The sequence below is a fragment of the Anoplophora glabripennis genome, unplaced genomic scaffold (assembly GCF_000390285.2).
Source record: "Anoplophora glabripennis isolate ALB-LARVAE unplaced genomic scaffold, Agla_2.0 scaffold155, whole genome shotgun sequence".
In the NCBI taxonomy this organism is placed as follows: Eukaryota; Metazoa; Arthropoda; class Insecta; order Coleoptera; family Cerambycidae; genus Anoplophora; species Anoplophora glabripennis.
This window is the reverse complement of record NW_019416721.1, coordinates 560,654-573,826: the sequence shown is the minus strand read 5'-3', so window position 1 is coordinate 573,826 and position 13,173 is coordinate 560,654. Positions and strand designations below refer to the sequence as shown.

Below are 13,173 nucleotides of genomic sequence, written 5' to 3'. Positions count from 1 at the left end.
TTGCACACAATTTGTAATTAGCGCCCTCGTCAGCAGTACGATGAAGTATTCTGCAGTTTTACAAGAAATATAAACCAGATTCATCTGAGGTTTTTAAATTTGCTTCTGTTAGAGAGACATCTGTCTGTGGTCTTTTCCATAGCCTGTAATGACTTTAAGTGGCTTTTTGCCGCGTGACCTCACGCCGTGGAGGCGTAGGTTAGCTGCGGTTGAAGTACCACTTTGATAAGCGTTCGCTTATTCCTTAAACTGAGTGTCTGTGGTCTGTGTTATACTTCTCTAATCTAGGTGTCAGTCTGGACTGGATATTATTTCTATGGTGAACGTCAACACAGTTTTTAATATTAACCAATCACGATCCTCAATTTTTAAAATACACCAATCCTGCAGTCCTGCAGTCTGCACTCCTGCAGCCTGCAGCAGATCTTGTAATCTTCAATTGAAATTTTCATAAAATCAGAATCAAAAGAAGTGAATTTATTAGATAGATTTATTTAATTCTTCGTATCAAAATAAAAATTAAGCGGCATAAGTGTTTTAAAAAGAATGAAGTGAGTTTTTAGATTGCACTAACATTTATTTCTACATCGTTCCAGTATATTTGAGGTTAAGTTGCTTTTCCATGTGTTTAATACATTAAAAAGTTGCAATTATACTTGCTATGGCGCAAAAGACGAAACAGGACATGAACATTCATTTAGTACCAGAAAACATAAATTTTTCCCTATTCACAACTGAACAAGTAAAGAAATTATGTGTCACAAAGATTGTAACACCACTTATGTTAGACGCTTTGGGGCATCCTTTGCCTGGAGGCTTATACGACAACAAATTAGGTAAGTGTTAATAACGAATGTTAGTACCTTTATTGATTTTTATGATGCTAGGACCACTTTCTGACAGAGGCGAGCCTTGCGGGACATGTCAGAAAACATTATTAAACTGTCCCGGACATTTCGGATACATCGAGCTCCCATTGCCCGTTGTAAACCCGATGTTTAGCAAAATTATAGGAATGTTACTGAGGATGTCGTGCCTTTCGTGCTATCTCATTCAAATACCAAGTAAGTGGATATACTTAAATGCGGATAGTAACGATAAATTTGCTTTGCTGTTTTCAGCACACATAAAACGTTCTATATCCATCCAGATCAAGTTGCTAAACGCCGGGCTAGTCACTTTATCCATAGAGGTGGAAAGTACCATTGCACAATTAATTGCCACTTACAACGCTTATGAAAATATACCCGAGGAGGCAATTGTTCCGATCCTAGCTTACGAGAAACTAGCGAATCATACTCTAAGTAAGAAATTTTATTTTTGTATAATTCGACAATGGAAACGATTTATTTATTTGTTTTTGTAGGGGAATTGGGATCTAGTGTTTTGAGCCAGAATACGGAGACGTTGCAAAATCAGTTTTTAAGCGGGATATTAAAGGAAGTAAAAGTTGGGAAGTTATGTATGTACTGCAAGAAACCGATAAACAAGATTCAGGTTTTGAAGAACAGGATCATTATGGTTACGAGTAAGGTGGGCGTGTAAGTAAAAACTGTCAAAATTGTTCCGTAGTTAAGCATAAGAATAAAAATATGCTTTTACCTTTAATTAACCTTCTTTTTTTTCCATTCAATTTTAATTTTTTCTTCATTTATTTAAATAAAAATGCTATCTGTATATTTTTTTTATTCATTTGTTTACATGGAATTATACAGAGCCTTCATATGTTTTACTTTTAATTTTATTTCCTTTACGTGGCAATTAAAATTCAGAAAAATAAAAAATCTCTAAAACTTAGGTTAAGATTATGTTAAAACACAACATTCTGTTTCGTCGGCTGTGAGTGATATAATTTTTCGCAAGATTTTATTCAAGCATTCAGCGATCACATTATCTCTGTTTGTTGTTCATTGTAAACGAATCATTATTATTGGCGGCGCTAGGATTTTTAGCTGACAGTATCAGCCTTGCAATGTCGATTGTAATCATTTATGAAGATTGTACGTTGGTAAAATCATTAGTTATACATTTAGAATACATTAAATGTGGCGAAAATTTTTTAAATTTCTTTCAAATAACTCAAAAATGTTTGGTCCGATTTAAATGAAAATCGGTATGGTACTTTTTGACATAACCAAAGTAGTTGCATTTACAGAAATGGGAAATATCCTCATTCCTCGGCAAACGTGCTCGTATGCGTTTTGTTGGATTGATTTTGGAATTGAATTAGCGGTGGGGAGGTCAAATTTGTGAGGTTACTTAGGTAGCGGTGTAGCATTGGCCTGTTGATATTCGGCGTCTGTCTAATATCAGATTTGATTCGAATTGTTTGATTGATAAATGTCATTTTAAGGAATCGAGTAAATCCAGGATTGATCCAACAAAACGCACCTATTGTTTTGTGGCGATCTTACAACCTCGGTTCTTGTTATTACTCTAACGGTTTTTGTGTAATNATAACAAGATATAGCCGAAAAAAAAGAAGGCTAGGACATGATTGGGTACTCACGTTATAAAGTAAACAAAAAATATTATAAAATGAATTCTGACTTCAAATTCGTAATCAGCGACCCCGAAAACTTCCGTATATCAAATTTGGCGCTAATCTGTTATTTTTTGAAAATTTGGTCGGCCATCTTGGATCCGCCATCTTCAATTTTGCAAAATTGACCTCGGATCCGTGATCAGCGACCCCGAAAACCCCCGTAATCCAAATTTGACGCTAATGTGTTATTTTTTGAAAATTCGTGATATCTGACCTTAATTGATCCGTTTTTTTGAGGTTAGAAAAAGAACCATCAATTCTGACCGCGGATTCACGTTCGGCGGAGTCTTAACCATTAAATGAACATTTGAATAGAGAAAAAATAAATTATTTGTACTTTTCCTAACACTTTTTTGTGAATTTTTGCCATTTTTGACCTGTTTTTTGAGGTTAGGAAATTCCTGTGATGTGACAGCTCAATTCTGACACATGAAATGAAAAGTACAGATAACTTTTTCTTTTTTTTTGTGTGGCTGTGTAATCCATGGCCAGCTTGAATTTTTTATGGGAGCAATTTTTAGAAAATCGCTTTAGGCATTTTTTTAATTATAAGTCTAGCTACATACCCTTAAATTAAGATTACTTAAAACTCCAGTAACTTAAATTTCATCGACATCGACATCGACAGAATATGTTTTATACAGGATTTATGTTTTAAATTCGCTAAGTTTCTATTTCAATGTATAAACCTAGGAAGCTTTGGAAACGATTGAGGCAGAAAAACTGACCAATTACCGACACTGGTAATTACGATTGGCAAATAATAGAGAATAGACCTAAAATGGGCATTGTCAGCAATTATTGTTTTATTTTTCATCTTCATTTGTTTCCAAAGCCTTCTAGATTTTTAAACTGAAACCGAAATTTCATAAATTTAAAATATCAAGTCTGTATAGATCAAATCTTCTGAATTATAAATTGTTGAAATTCGAGACATTGAAGTTTCAAATGATGCTGGTTAATTTTTAATAAAAAAACTTCCTAAAAAGTCACCTACAAAAAATCGCAGTGGATCATAGATAGCGAAGAGATTGTCGTGGTATAACAGGTACATCCACTGTGAATAAAAAAAAATTCACTTTAACCATGTGTTCCAAAAAAATTTATTGCAACATTCTGGGCTAAACTGTTTATATTTTAAATTATTTTTAAGCGATGACAGTAACGGTCCTTTGATGTCGCAGACAATTAGAGGCATGGAGTCCAAATATGTGAATCCCGAAGAGTCTCGGTAAGTAAATTCGTTATCCCCGAATCGTTTACAGACTTAATAATTTCACAATTTAGTAAGGATTCGTTAGATGGCATTTTAGTTTAACATGACGAAGAAAAACATAAAATTTGACATTTTTTTTTTAAGGCAGTATATGCGACGTATTTGGCAAACGGAACGGGAATTCTTGGAGCAATTTGTGTCGGTATTAAAAAACGTCGATACCGAACATCCAACGGACGTATTTTACTTCGACGTATTAGCTGTGCCACCGCCCAACGTAAGGCCGGTAAGCTTGCATTTTCTTCGCTTTTTCGTTTTCTAGAAACAAAATTCGTTCCAGGTCAACATAGTTCAGGGAAGGATCATCGAGAACAAGCAGTCGATGACGTACAAAACGATCCTGCAGTGCGCCATCCTGCTCAGGGCTATTATACACGTTGTTCAGAAGAAGGGCGATCATAACAGTTTGACGTCTACCGAGGCCAAGGTAATTAGCGATCCGTTAAGTCTTTTTTACCGCTAGACGCCAGTGTTGTTTGTAGGCGGCTTACAGTTACGCCAGGGGAAACACGCCGATCGAAAAGTTGAACAATGCTTGGGAGGAGTTACAGGACAACGTGAACGGTTTGGTCGATAAGGAATCAGTCCGTAGAAGCGAAGGAGAGGGACTGAAACAGGTACGTGGTTATAACAAATGATTATGGTAACAGAAGTTACTTGTAAACTACAAAAAAAATTGTAACAGGGGACCTGTAAAGCAGAAAATTAGTCACTGTAGCAATATTTTCCTCTGAACGGCTAGTTTTTTTTTTTCATTGTAACAGAACCCGTTTGTTCAAATTTGCAATTAAATCTATTCAGTTTTTTCATTCGCGGTATTCCTTCTACCGAAAATTCCACGTAATTTATGCACAGTCTCAGCTACACACTCTCTGTACTTGTAATGAATTTTCATAATCTTCAGTCGCTCATCCATTGTTTAGCGCTCCTTTTTATCTAACCGTAACGTGTTTACTACAACATGAGGCTGCATAATTCTTCGGAATGAAAATGACGCACAATTCAAATCCTGCGTTATTTTTGGAACACCTTTTATTAAAAAATAAATCACTAATCTGATTCATTTGAGATATTTTTCAGTCATTTCAAGTGTGTAATAAGAGGTGTTTAAGCACTGTGTTTAGTTTATGAATCTCGGTATCAGTAACCTGTGACACCTCTGGTTTATGTGGACTACATAATAGTGATCCATCTGATGTGACATGACAATAAGGCAATGGCTAATTTTGACGAAACTTCGTGAAAGTATCAGAGATATTCATTTTTTCCAGTCTGAAACACTTTTTTTTCAAAGAAAAATTCTACTTAGGAAAATCATCGTACAGAGTTCTGCCGGTGATCATTCTTTTCGTTTTGACATATACTTTTTGGTGAAATAATAAAATCTGTAATCACAGTTCAAAAACGTGCTCAAAAATGCAAAAAAATAAAAAATGACTTGCAACAATGAATTTTTCAGTAATTGTTGATAATTTTTTTAAATAAAAATAAATTCAAAAACTGATTACTCCATTCAATTCTACGCAAAAAAATACAAAAAAAACTGTCATTTTATTTTGGCACAATATTGTTATAAACTATACGAGTATATGTCGAATTATAAATGCACAAATGATAAATTATCTCTGGATTATTGGAGATTTCAGCAATACAAAGTATTAACTGGAAAGTCTACTGTTGTCGTGAAACCCAAAAACCCGAAATTTTGCAAAATCATTTTATTTTTTTCTGGTTTTTTGCTTTTTTCGCTCTATCCAATGGCGTCAACATTTTTGCAATCCGACGTTTCGTCTTCGACGGGCCATCATCAGGTTCATTTTTTTAAATACATCACTGCTATGTTTATGACAAAATCTAGTCATTTTTAATTCTGAATTAGATGGTATTACTATTGTAATCACTTGAAAAGGTTTTTAGCTAAATAAAATATCCAACAATTTTTTTTTAATGAATAATTTAAAAAGTTACCGAGTTATATATGAAATGTTTTATTATTTCTAATTAGTACTGCTAATAGTTGTTGGATATTTTGTGCTGTATTGACTTTTATACTGTTATGACTTTGAAAGCGTTCAGAGCCGTACTCAGGAAAAATTTTAAACGATAATTAAAACAAGCTAAAAACTTTTTAAAAGCGATTACATCATCTAATTTAAAATTAAAAATTGCTTTAGATTTGGTCCAAAAAATAGCAGCGAGATATTTAAAAAAATTAACCTGATGATGGCTCCTCGAAGACAAAACGTTGGATTGCAAAAATGTTAACGCCATTATATAGAGCAAAAAGTGGCATTGTAAATATGCAATTTATGTTAAAATTCGTTTTCAAATAATGCCAGAAAAAAATTAAACAATTTTGCAAAATTTCGGGTTTTTCAGGATATCTCCGAAACTACCTACCTGGAATTTTAAAACTTTCTAAATGGCATATTGTTAGGTATAAAACAAACACAACTTTTTCTAATCTGAGCCACCCCGTATCTCTTACCGTTTCCTAGATACTAATGCTATCCCCATCCTTATCTTGGACACACTGTATATCTATAAATTGATCTAAATTTAAAAAAAATAAGTACATTAATTGATCCTATGGAAAAAAAAAATATTTATTTTATTTATTCACTATTCGACTTATGTTTATAGCAATACTGTGCAAAAATAAAGTTGTGGGTCGAACAATGAGACAGTTTTTTTTTTGTATTTTTTCCATACAATTTAATTGTGTAACCAGTTTTTGAATTTTTTTTTAAATTTAAACAAATTATCAACAATTACAATGAAAAATTCATTGTTGCAAGTAATTTTTTATGTTTTTTGTTTTTTGAGCATGTTCTTGAACTGTAAATACAGATCTTTTTATTTCACCAAAAAGTATATGTTGAAACGAAAAAAATGATCACCGGTAGAAAGAACTCTGTGCAATGATTTTTCTAAGTAGAATTTTCTTTGAAAAAAAGTGTTTCAGACTGGAGCAAATGAATATCTCGGAAACTGTTGATTTTTTTATCTAAAAAAATTTACGGTTATTTAAAACACAGAAAGGAATACTTTCACCGAGTTTCATCAAAATTAAATTATTTTTGAGGAAATGAGAAATAAAAAAACGAAAAATAAGAAAAAAATCTGTTCTTCGCATTTTTCTCGGAAATTTTGAGGTTATCGTAAAAAGTGATCTCTACAAAGTTGTAGATTTTTGCATGATCTACAACTTTTGTATTGGATACTTTTTTGTTTGACGTCAACTTTCGCCAGAAATCCCAATGATACAATTTTTCACAACTTTTCAATCCCCCAAAGTAACCCTCCGCTACTCCTGCTCACGCATTTATTTATTTTTTTTCGTTTATTATAAGCCCCTTTACCGTTTCCACTTAGAAAAGTCCAGGTAACAATTTTCTTTTTTTTCCCTCTAAATGAGTTATTTCGATCGGTCTAAGATAATGTCGCAGTTTTAGAAATCAAGACGGATAAGGCTTGATAACAATAAAATATAACAAAAATATAGCAGCAGATTAAGATTTTTTTTAAATTATAGATAATAGAGAAGAAATCGGGCATCGTCCGCATGCACATGATGGGAAAACGTGTCAACTTTTCAGCTCGTTCCGTCATCACGCCGGATCCCAACCTCAACATCGACGAGATCGGTATTCCGGAAGAATTCGCCAAACGATTGACATATCCCGTACCCGTGACGCCTTGGAACGTGGAAGAGCTGCGGAAGATGATCATGAACGGTCCCAACGTCCACCCCGGGTTAGTCCGATTCGATACTTTTTAATTTACTTTTATTTTCCTTTAGCTTTATTCGAATTTCGGCAAGAAAACGTTATATTATTATTTCGCTTAGGGCTGTTATGATCGAAAGTAACGGTATCGTGAAGCGGATAAATCCGAACAACGCCACACAGCAGAAGAGCATCCTGAAGTGCCTCTTGACGCCAGACGATAAGGAAAAAGGCTTCCAAACGGTTAAAATTGTACGTACCAGGATTAATATGATGAAAATTCGTACTATTGAAGCGTTTCTATGTAGGTGCATCGCCATTTGTGCAACGGAGACGTCCTTCTGTTGAACCGTCAACCGACGCTGCATAAGCCGAGTATAATGGCTCATACCGCGAGGATACTCAGAGGAGAAAAGACGCTTCGGCTTCACTACGCTAATTGTAAGGCTTATAACGCCGACTTTGACGGGGACGAGATGAACGCTCACTTCCCACAGAACGAGCTGGCTAGGAGCGAAGGATACAATATAGGTGAGGTTCAATTTCTTTGAATGCCATTTGGACTATTGCTTGCTTCCCCATCCACTTTAACTTGATCTGTTGCTCATAATTGTAGAACTAAATGTTAGTCGTCGAGTAAATACATATTTGACAGTTGACTACTGCGTAAAAAAACAATTGTTTTTAAATGTCTTAACCTAACCTAACTTAACCTAATTTTATTGACAAACTAGGCATTTCAACTCATGCAATAAACGATATGGTGCTCGTTGGCTCCTGTCATCTGTCATTCTTAGCAAATTTACATTTACTTGTACTCTTAATGTCTTTTATACAGGGTGGTCCAGATTTTAATAGACAAACTTCGGGAAAGTACTAAACAACAAAAATTAACATCACTTCACATCACCCAAATGTGTACCAAATTTGGATAAATTTGATGAAGCGGTTTTCCAGCTATTTAAAAAAATTGTTTTATTTTTGATAATTTCAACGCCCTGTATCTCATAAACGGTGGCTTTCTGCCCCTATGTTCATAAAGCAGTGATGTTAATTTTTGTTGTTTAGTACTTTCCCGAAGTTTGTCTATTAAAATCTGGACCACCCTATATATCCCACACTATAGCCAAACTTTGCTTATCCCGGTTTTTCTTGATTAATAATTTAACAAACTTGTACCGATAAGTTAGGTTAAGTCGGGTTAGGTTTTTCTGTCATAAAAATGTACGAAGAAGACCCAGGTTCTAAAAATTGTTCTATCTCTGCTTTTTGTCGCACAAGAAATGCGTAACGCGAGTGTAATCATATCTTTTGCTTTGCTTTTGTGCGTTTAATTTGTTTCAAGCACCAAAATATATTAAAATATTGAATTCCTAAATTAAAGCCGTTACATACAGTGTGTCCCGTTATGGTTAACACCTCTAGAAATGTGAGAAGGCTGTGGACTTTCCGCAAGTCAATTTCTTCCACAAATGGTACCCTGAAGTGAGGTTAGATTCTACTAATCATTTTATTGATGTAATAAAAGCCTGACCTACTACGATTTTTTAACAGGGTCGTTTTCCCAGAAAGTAGTATTAGGCATATTTTTATCTCAAAGATAATATTACCAGGCTATTCAACACCCATCAAAATATCCATATACCAAATTTGAACGACAAATGTCTATGGAGTGCTTTTTATGTGGTGCCAAACTTCGAAAAATTAGAGAACTAAAAATTATAATAAGCAGGTCAAAGATTGCCATGAAAGTGAAAACAAGTACCAATCGGACAAAGAAAAAATACAGAGTATAAATTTAACACTTTTAATTGCAGCCATAGTAAAAATAATAATTAACGTACAAAAAATGTAGGTAATGAATTATAAATATGTATTAAGTTGTTAAATAAAAAATTGCAGAACAATCTAAATTAAATTTTAGTTTTCTCGAACTATGTACTTTTACTTTTGGGGTTTTATAAAACAAAATGTTTATAAAAATAGACCAAGGAATTTGGATGATCCAATAATAATGAAATGCATTCACAACGGCTATGTAAATAATTTTTAAATTTAAGAAAACTTAATTTAGATTAACGTTTTACAATTTTTTTGTTTAACAACTTTTTTTTGAGTTATTATTTTTATAATTAATTAATAATAATTAATGTAATTATTTATAGTGTCTGTATTTTTCTTTCTCCGATTGGTATTTGTTTTCACTTTCATGGCAATCTGTGACCTGCTTGTTATAATTTTTAGTTGTCTGATTTTTCGAAGTTTGGCACCACATAAAATATCACTCAATAGACATTTGTCCTTCAAATTTGGCATATGGGTATTTTAATGGGTGTTGAATAGCCTGGTAATATTATGTTTTTAATAAAAAAATATCTAATACTACTTTCTGGAAAAACGACTCTGTTAAAAAATCGTAGTAGGCCAGGCTTTTGTCATATCAATAAAATGATTAGTAGATTATAACTTTCTTTGAGAAATTGAGTTATGGAAAGTCCACAGCCTTCTCACATTTCCAGAGGTGTTAACCTGAAAAACGGGACACACTGTATATTTGATACTTCAATTTTAGATGGGTTGTTAAATAAAATATACCTACCGTTTAATGTATAAAATCTCATCCACTCCAATAGCAGTTGGACATTCACATAACCTTACAATAACTGTTTGCCAACCATAAACTTTGTAATGTAAGGTGTTATTCTTTGTATCGTGGTCTATAGATGCCAACGACTGCCATATTGCTGACATCACACTGGAATAATTTAAGCTGTTTTTTTTTCTGTGATAAATGTGTTCGATTCAATTCAAAAATAATATTTTTGTGTTGAAATTTTTAAAATGTCCGTTGAGACAGGTTTGAAGTGTTTAGTTGCCTCGTTATTGGTCTATTCAATTGCCTATAGAATGGAGATTTAAATACCTGAGTTTTTAGTTCTTCATTCCACATTTTTTTTTAATTATGTGAGAAAGACACAGAAATGTGTTATTATATCTCATACTTTCTATAAGTTTCAATTTAAAACAGTATTTTTAGAACGGAATGTGAGTTGTGAGAGTAAGGTTAAGAATAAACAAACAATTGAGGATGTTGCAATTTGAAACAGTCCACTGTGGTTTATTGCAAAGAAAAACAGCTTTAACGGTTAAAGAGTTTCATATGCCTGACGATTGATAAAAGAAAATTCGTGTTAATGGAATCCAGGTTCAAAATTAAAACATGAAATATTTTTATTTCCATAAGAATTTCATTTTATGAAGTTATTTTTGGCCTTATTAATAAATGATTTTAGGTGTTAACAAACTATAACACATTTTTCTAGGTTAAGTGAGGTTATGATCTATAAAATGATTAAAAATCGTTAACATTTTTTGCAAAACAAATAATGCTTCTTTGAACGTTATTTGTTTTTTAAATTTGATCATTGCCTTACGAATTATTTCAGTTAACGTCGCCAATCAGTATCTTGTACCAAAAGACGGCACGCCGCTTAGCGGTCTGATTCAGGATCATATGATAGCAGGGGTACGGATTTCTATAAGAGGCAGGTTCTTTAGTAAGTAAGTATTCCCTTTTCCCAACAATGTAGAATTACAAAACAAATATAATTACAAAGTGATTCACAACTTATTAAAAATTCAGGATATCACCAATAAAGTTATAATAAAATATTAAAGATGTCGAGAAAAAAACTGTTTGAAGCTTGGACTGTGGTGTGTTTATTAAAATGTATTTTAAGTTTCTTTTGCATTTGATTTGACAAATGACTTCAGTATTACTGTGGTTTTCATAGTGCTCTTATTACTGTGGTTTATTGTTTATATGGGTCTGATAAGTGTTCAAACTGGACTATGTGCGCTTGCAATGGAAAACTACTGTGCTAGAAGTTGTGTACAACCTTTTAAACAGCCAATCTTTTAAACAGTAAGTTTTAATTTTTTCGTGATTGAAATACTAACTGACGCCTACTGATTGACGCGATAATTGAGTTTGCCAACACAAAACAGCTTTGACAAAACTCTACTTGTTTATTACATTAAATCTTTTTTTTTGTGCGCTGGGTCAAGTATTCCATTTCACCAAATTTTAGTGGTGTTTAGATAAATATATTTTATCCGTCCTGTTTTAGACCATGGTATTCGTATACATTCTATATTTTTTCTTTTTTTTTTTTGGATAAGTTGTGAATCACCATATATGAAGTTAGGTTATGTTGAGCCTATGATCCAACCTAACCTAACATAACCTTAAACATATTTTTGTGACATATAACCTGTGCAAAAATTAATGGAACGCCATTAATTTTTACAGAGACGACTACCAACAGTTGGTGTTCCAAGCGCTTTCCTTCAAGAAAGGGGAGATTACACTGCTGCCGCCCGCCATAATCAAACCGCAACAGCTGTGGTCCGGTAAACAGATCCTTTCCACGGTCATCATCAACATCATCCCCCAGAGGAGGGCGCCTATAAATTTGACCGCAACGTCAAAGATCCCAGTAAAGGCACGTACATAGACAAAGCGTTTTCTTTTTCTTCAAATTTTGGTGTTGATTTATTTGCGTCGTTGGTTTTAGGCGTGGCAAGCGCGACATCCAAGGAGATGGAAAGCGGGCGGTACCACGTTTTCTAGTCCTATTACGATGAGCGAGACCGAGGTTATAATAAGAGAAGGCGAATTGTTAGTGGGAATTTTGGATAAATCGCACTACGGGGCAACGCCCTACAGCTTGGTGCATTGCATGTATGAGGTGAGTAGTGTGCAAAAATGTGTATGGGTGAGACTTGTTTTTGACATTATTTTCAATTATCGTTATTTCGTTACTTGCTTTTTTAATTTTTTTTTTTGTCTAATCGTTTAATTTATTTTTAATTCATATATCAATTTTTCTTCTCATTATAATTTGCGTTTTCAGTGAAATTTTATATTTGAACAATGTTCACAAAAATACCCTTTAGTCCAGGCGGTATCTGTTTCGGGTTGGGTAAAACGCATATGATCGGAGATTTTTGCTTTAACGGCTTCTAAACAACATCAGAAATCAAAATATTTCTATGCAAATAAAAAAAAAACGTGGGCATAATTGTTATTGCAAAAAAGTATAAAAAAATAGCAAAATAATTTTTTTTTCTTTGATTTCTCGTCGACAACTTAGCAACTATTCATTTTAGACAAAGATGGAAGGGGAAGAAAAGTTTTGTAATTAAATTTTGATCAATATAGAGTTAGTTGCAATTCGAAAAAATAATTATTGTTATTGCAAAAATCGGAAAAATCATTTAAAAAATTGTAAAAATGCTAATTTATTTGTCAATTTCTTTCAGACACTTGAATAACACCTAGGATCTTCATACTTTTCCCAATTAAACTTCTTAGTGCATAGAATCATCACACCAAATTTCATCCAATTCGGTTAGATAATTTTTACATAATAATTGTTTAAATTTTTTATTTTTTTTAAATTAAAAAATTTTCAAAATCAAATTTCTAAAAATCTAAAGCCTTTGAATACTTGAAAATTTCACCACAAAAAGAAGAGCTCTCAAGCTTTAAAATGGTTTTTGAAAAATTCAAATCGGACGCTTAGGTGAGCCGTGGTGATTGTTTAAACACTTTCGCAATT

General features: G+C 33.1%; 1 protein-coding gene across 1 annotated transcript in view; it reads left to right on the top strand.

Moving 5' to 3' along the window:
* Positions 1-461: 461 nt before the first annotated feature.
* The window catches only part of LOC108915175 (DNA-directed RNA polymerase I subunit RPA1), a 32,462-nt gene continuing 19,750 nt past the window's right edge, over positions 462-13,173 (top strand). The window contains exons 1-14 of the mRNA XM_023455304.1: positions 462-836; positions 888-1,064; positions 1,122-1,304; positions 1,367-1,541; positions 3,699-3,776; positions 3,906-4,047; positions 4,102-4,248; positions 4,304-4,438; positions 7,357-7,577; positions 7,672-7,801; positions 7,858-8,080; positions 10,996-11,110; positions 11,862-12,054; positions 12,127-12,300. Of these exons, the coding sequence (XP_023311072.1) occupies positions 662-836; positions 888-1,064; positions 1,122-1,304; positions 1,367-1,541; positions 3,699-3,776; positions 3,906-4,047; positions 4,102-4,248; positions 4,304-4,438; positions 7,357-7,577; positions 7,672-7,801; positions 7,858-8,080; positions 10,996-11,110; positions 11,862-12,054; positions 12,127-12,300 (2,268 nt within the window). The 5' untranslated portion in view covers positions 462-661. The remainder of the gene's footprint in view (positions 837-887; positions 1,065-1,121; positions 1,305-1,366; positions 1,542-3,698; positions 3,777-3,905; positions 4,048-4,101; positions 4,249-4,303; positions 4,439-7,356; positions 7,578-7,671; positions 7,802-7,857; positions 8,081-10,995; positions 11,111-11,861; positions 12,055-12,126; positions 12,301-13,173) is intronic.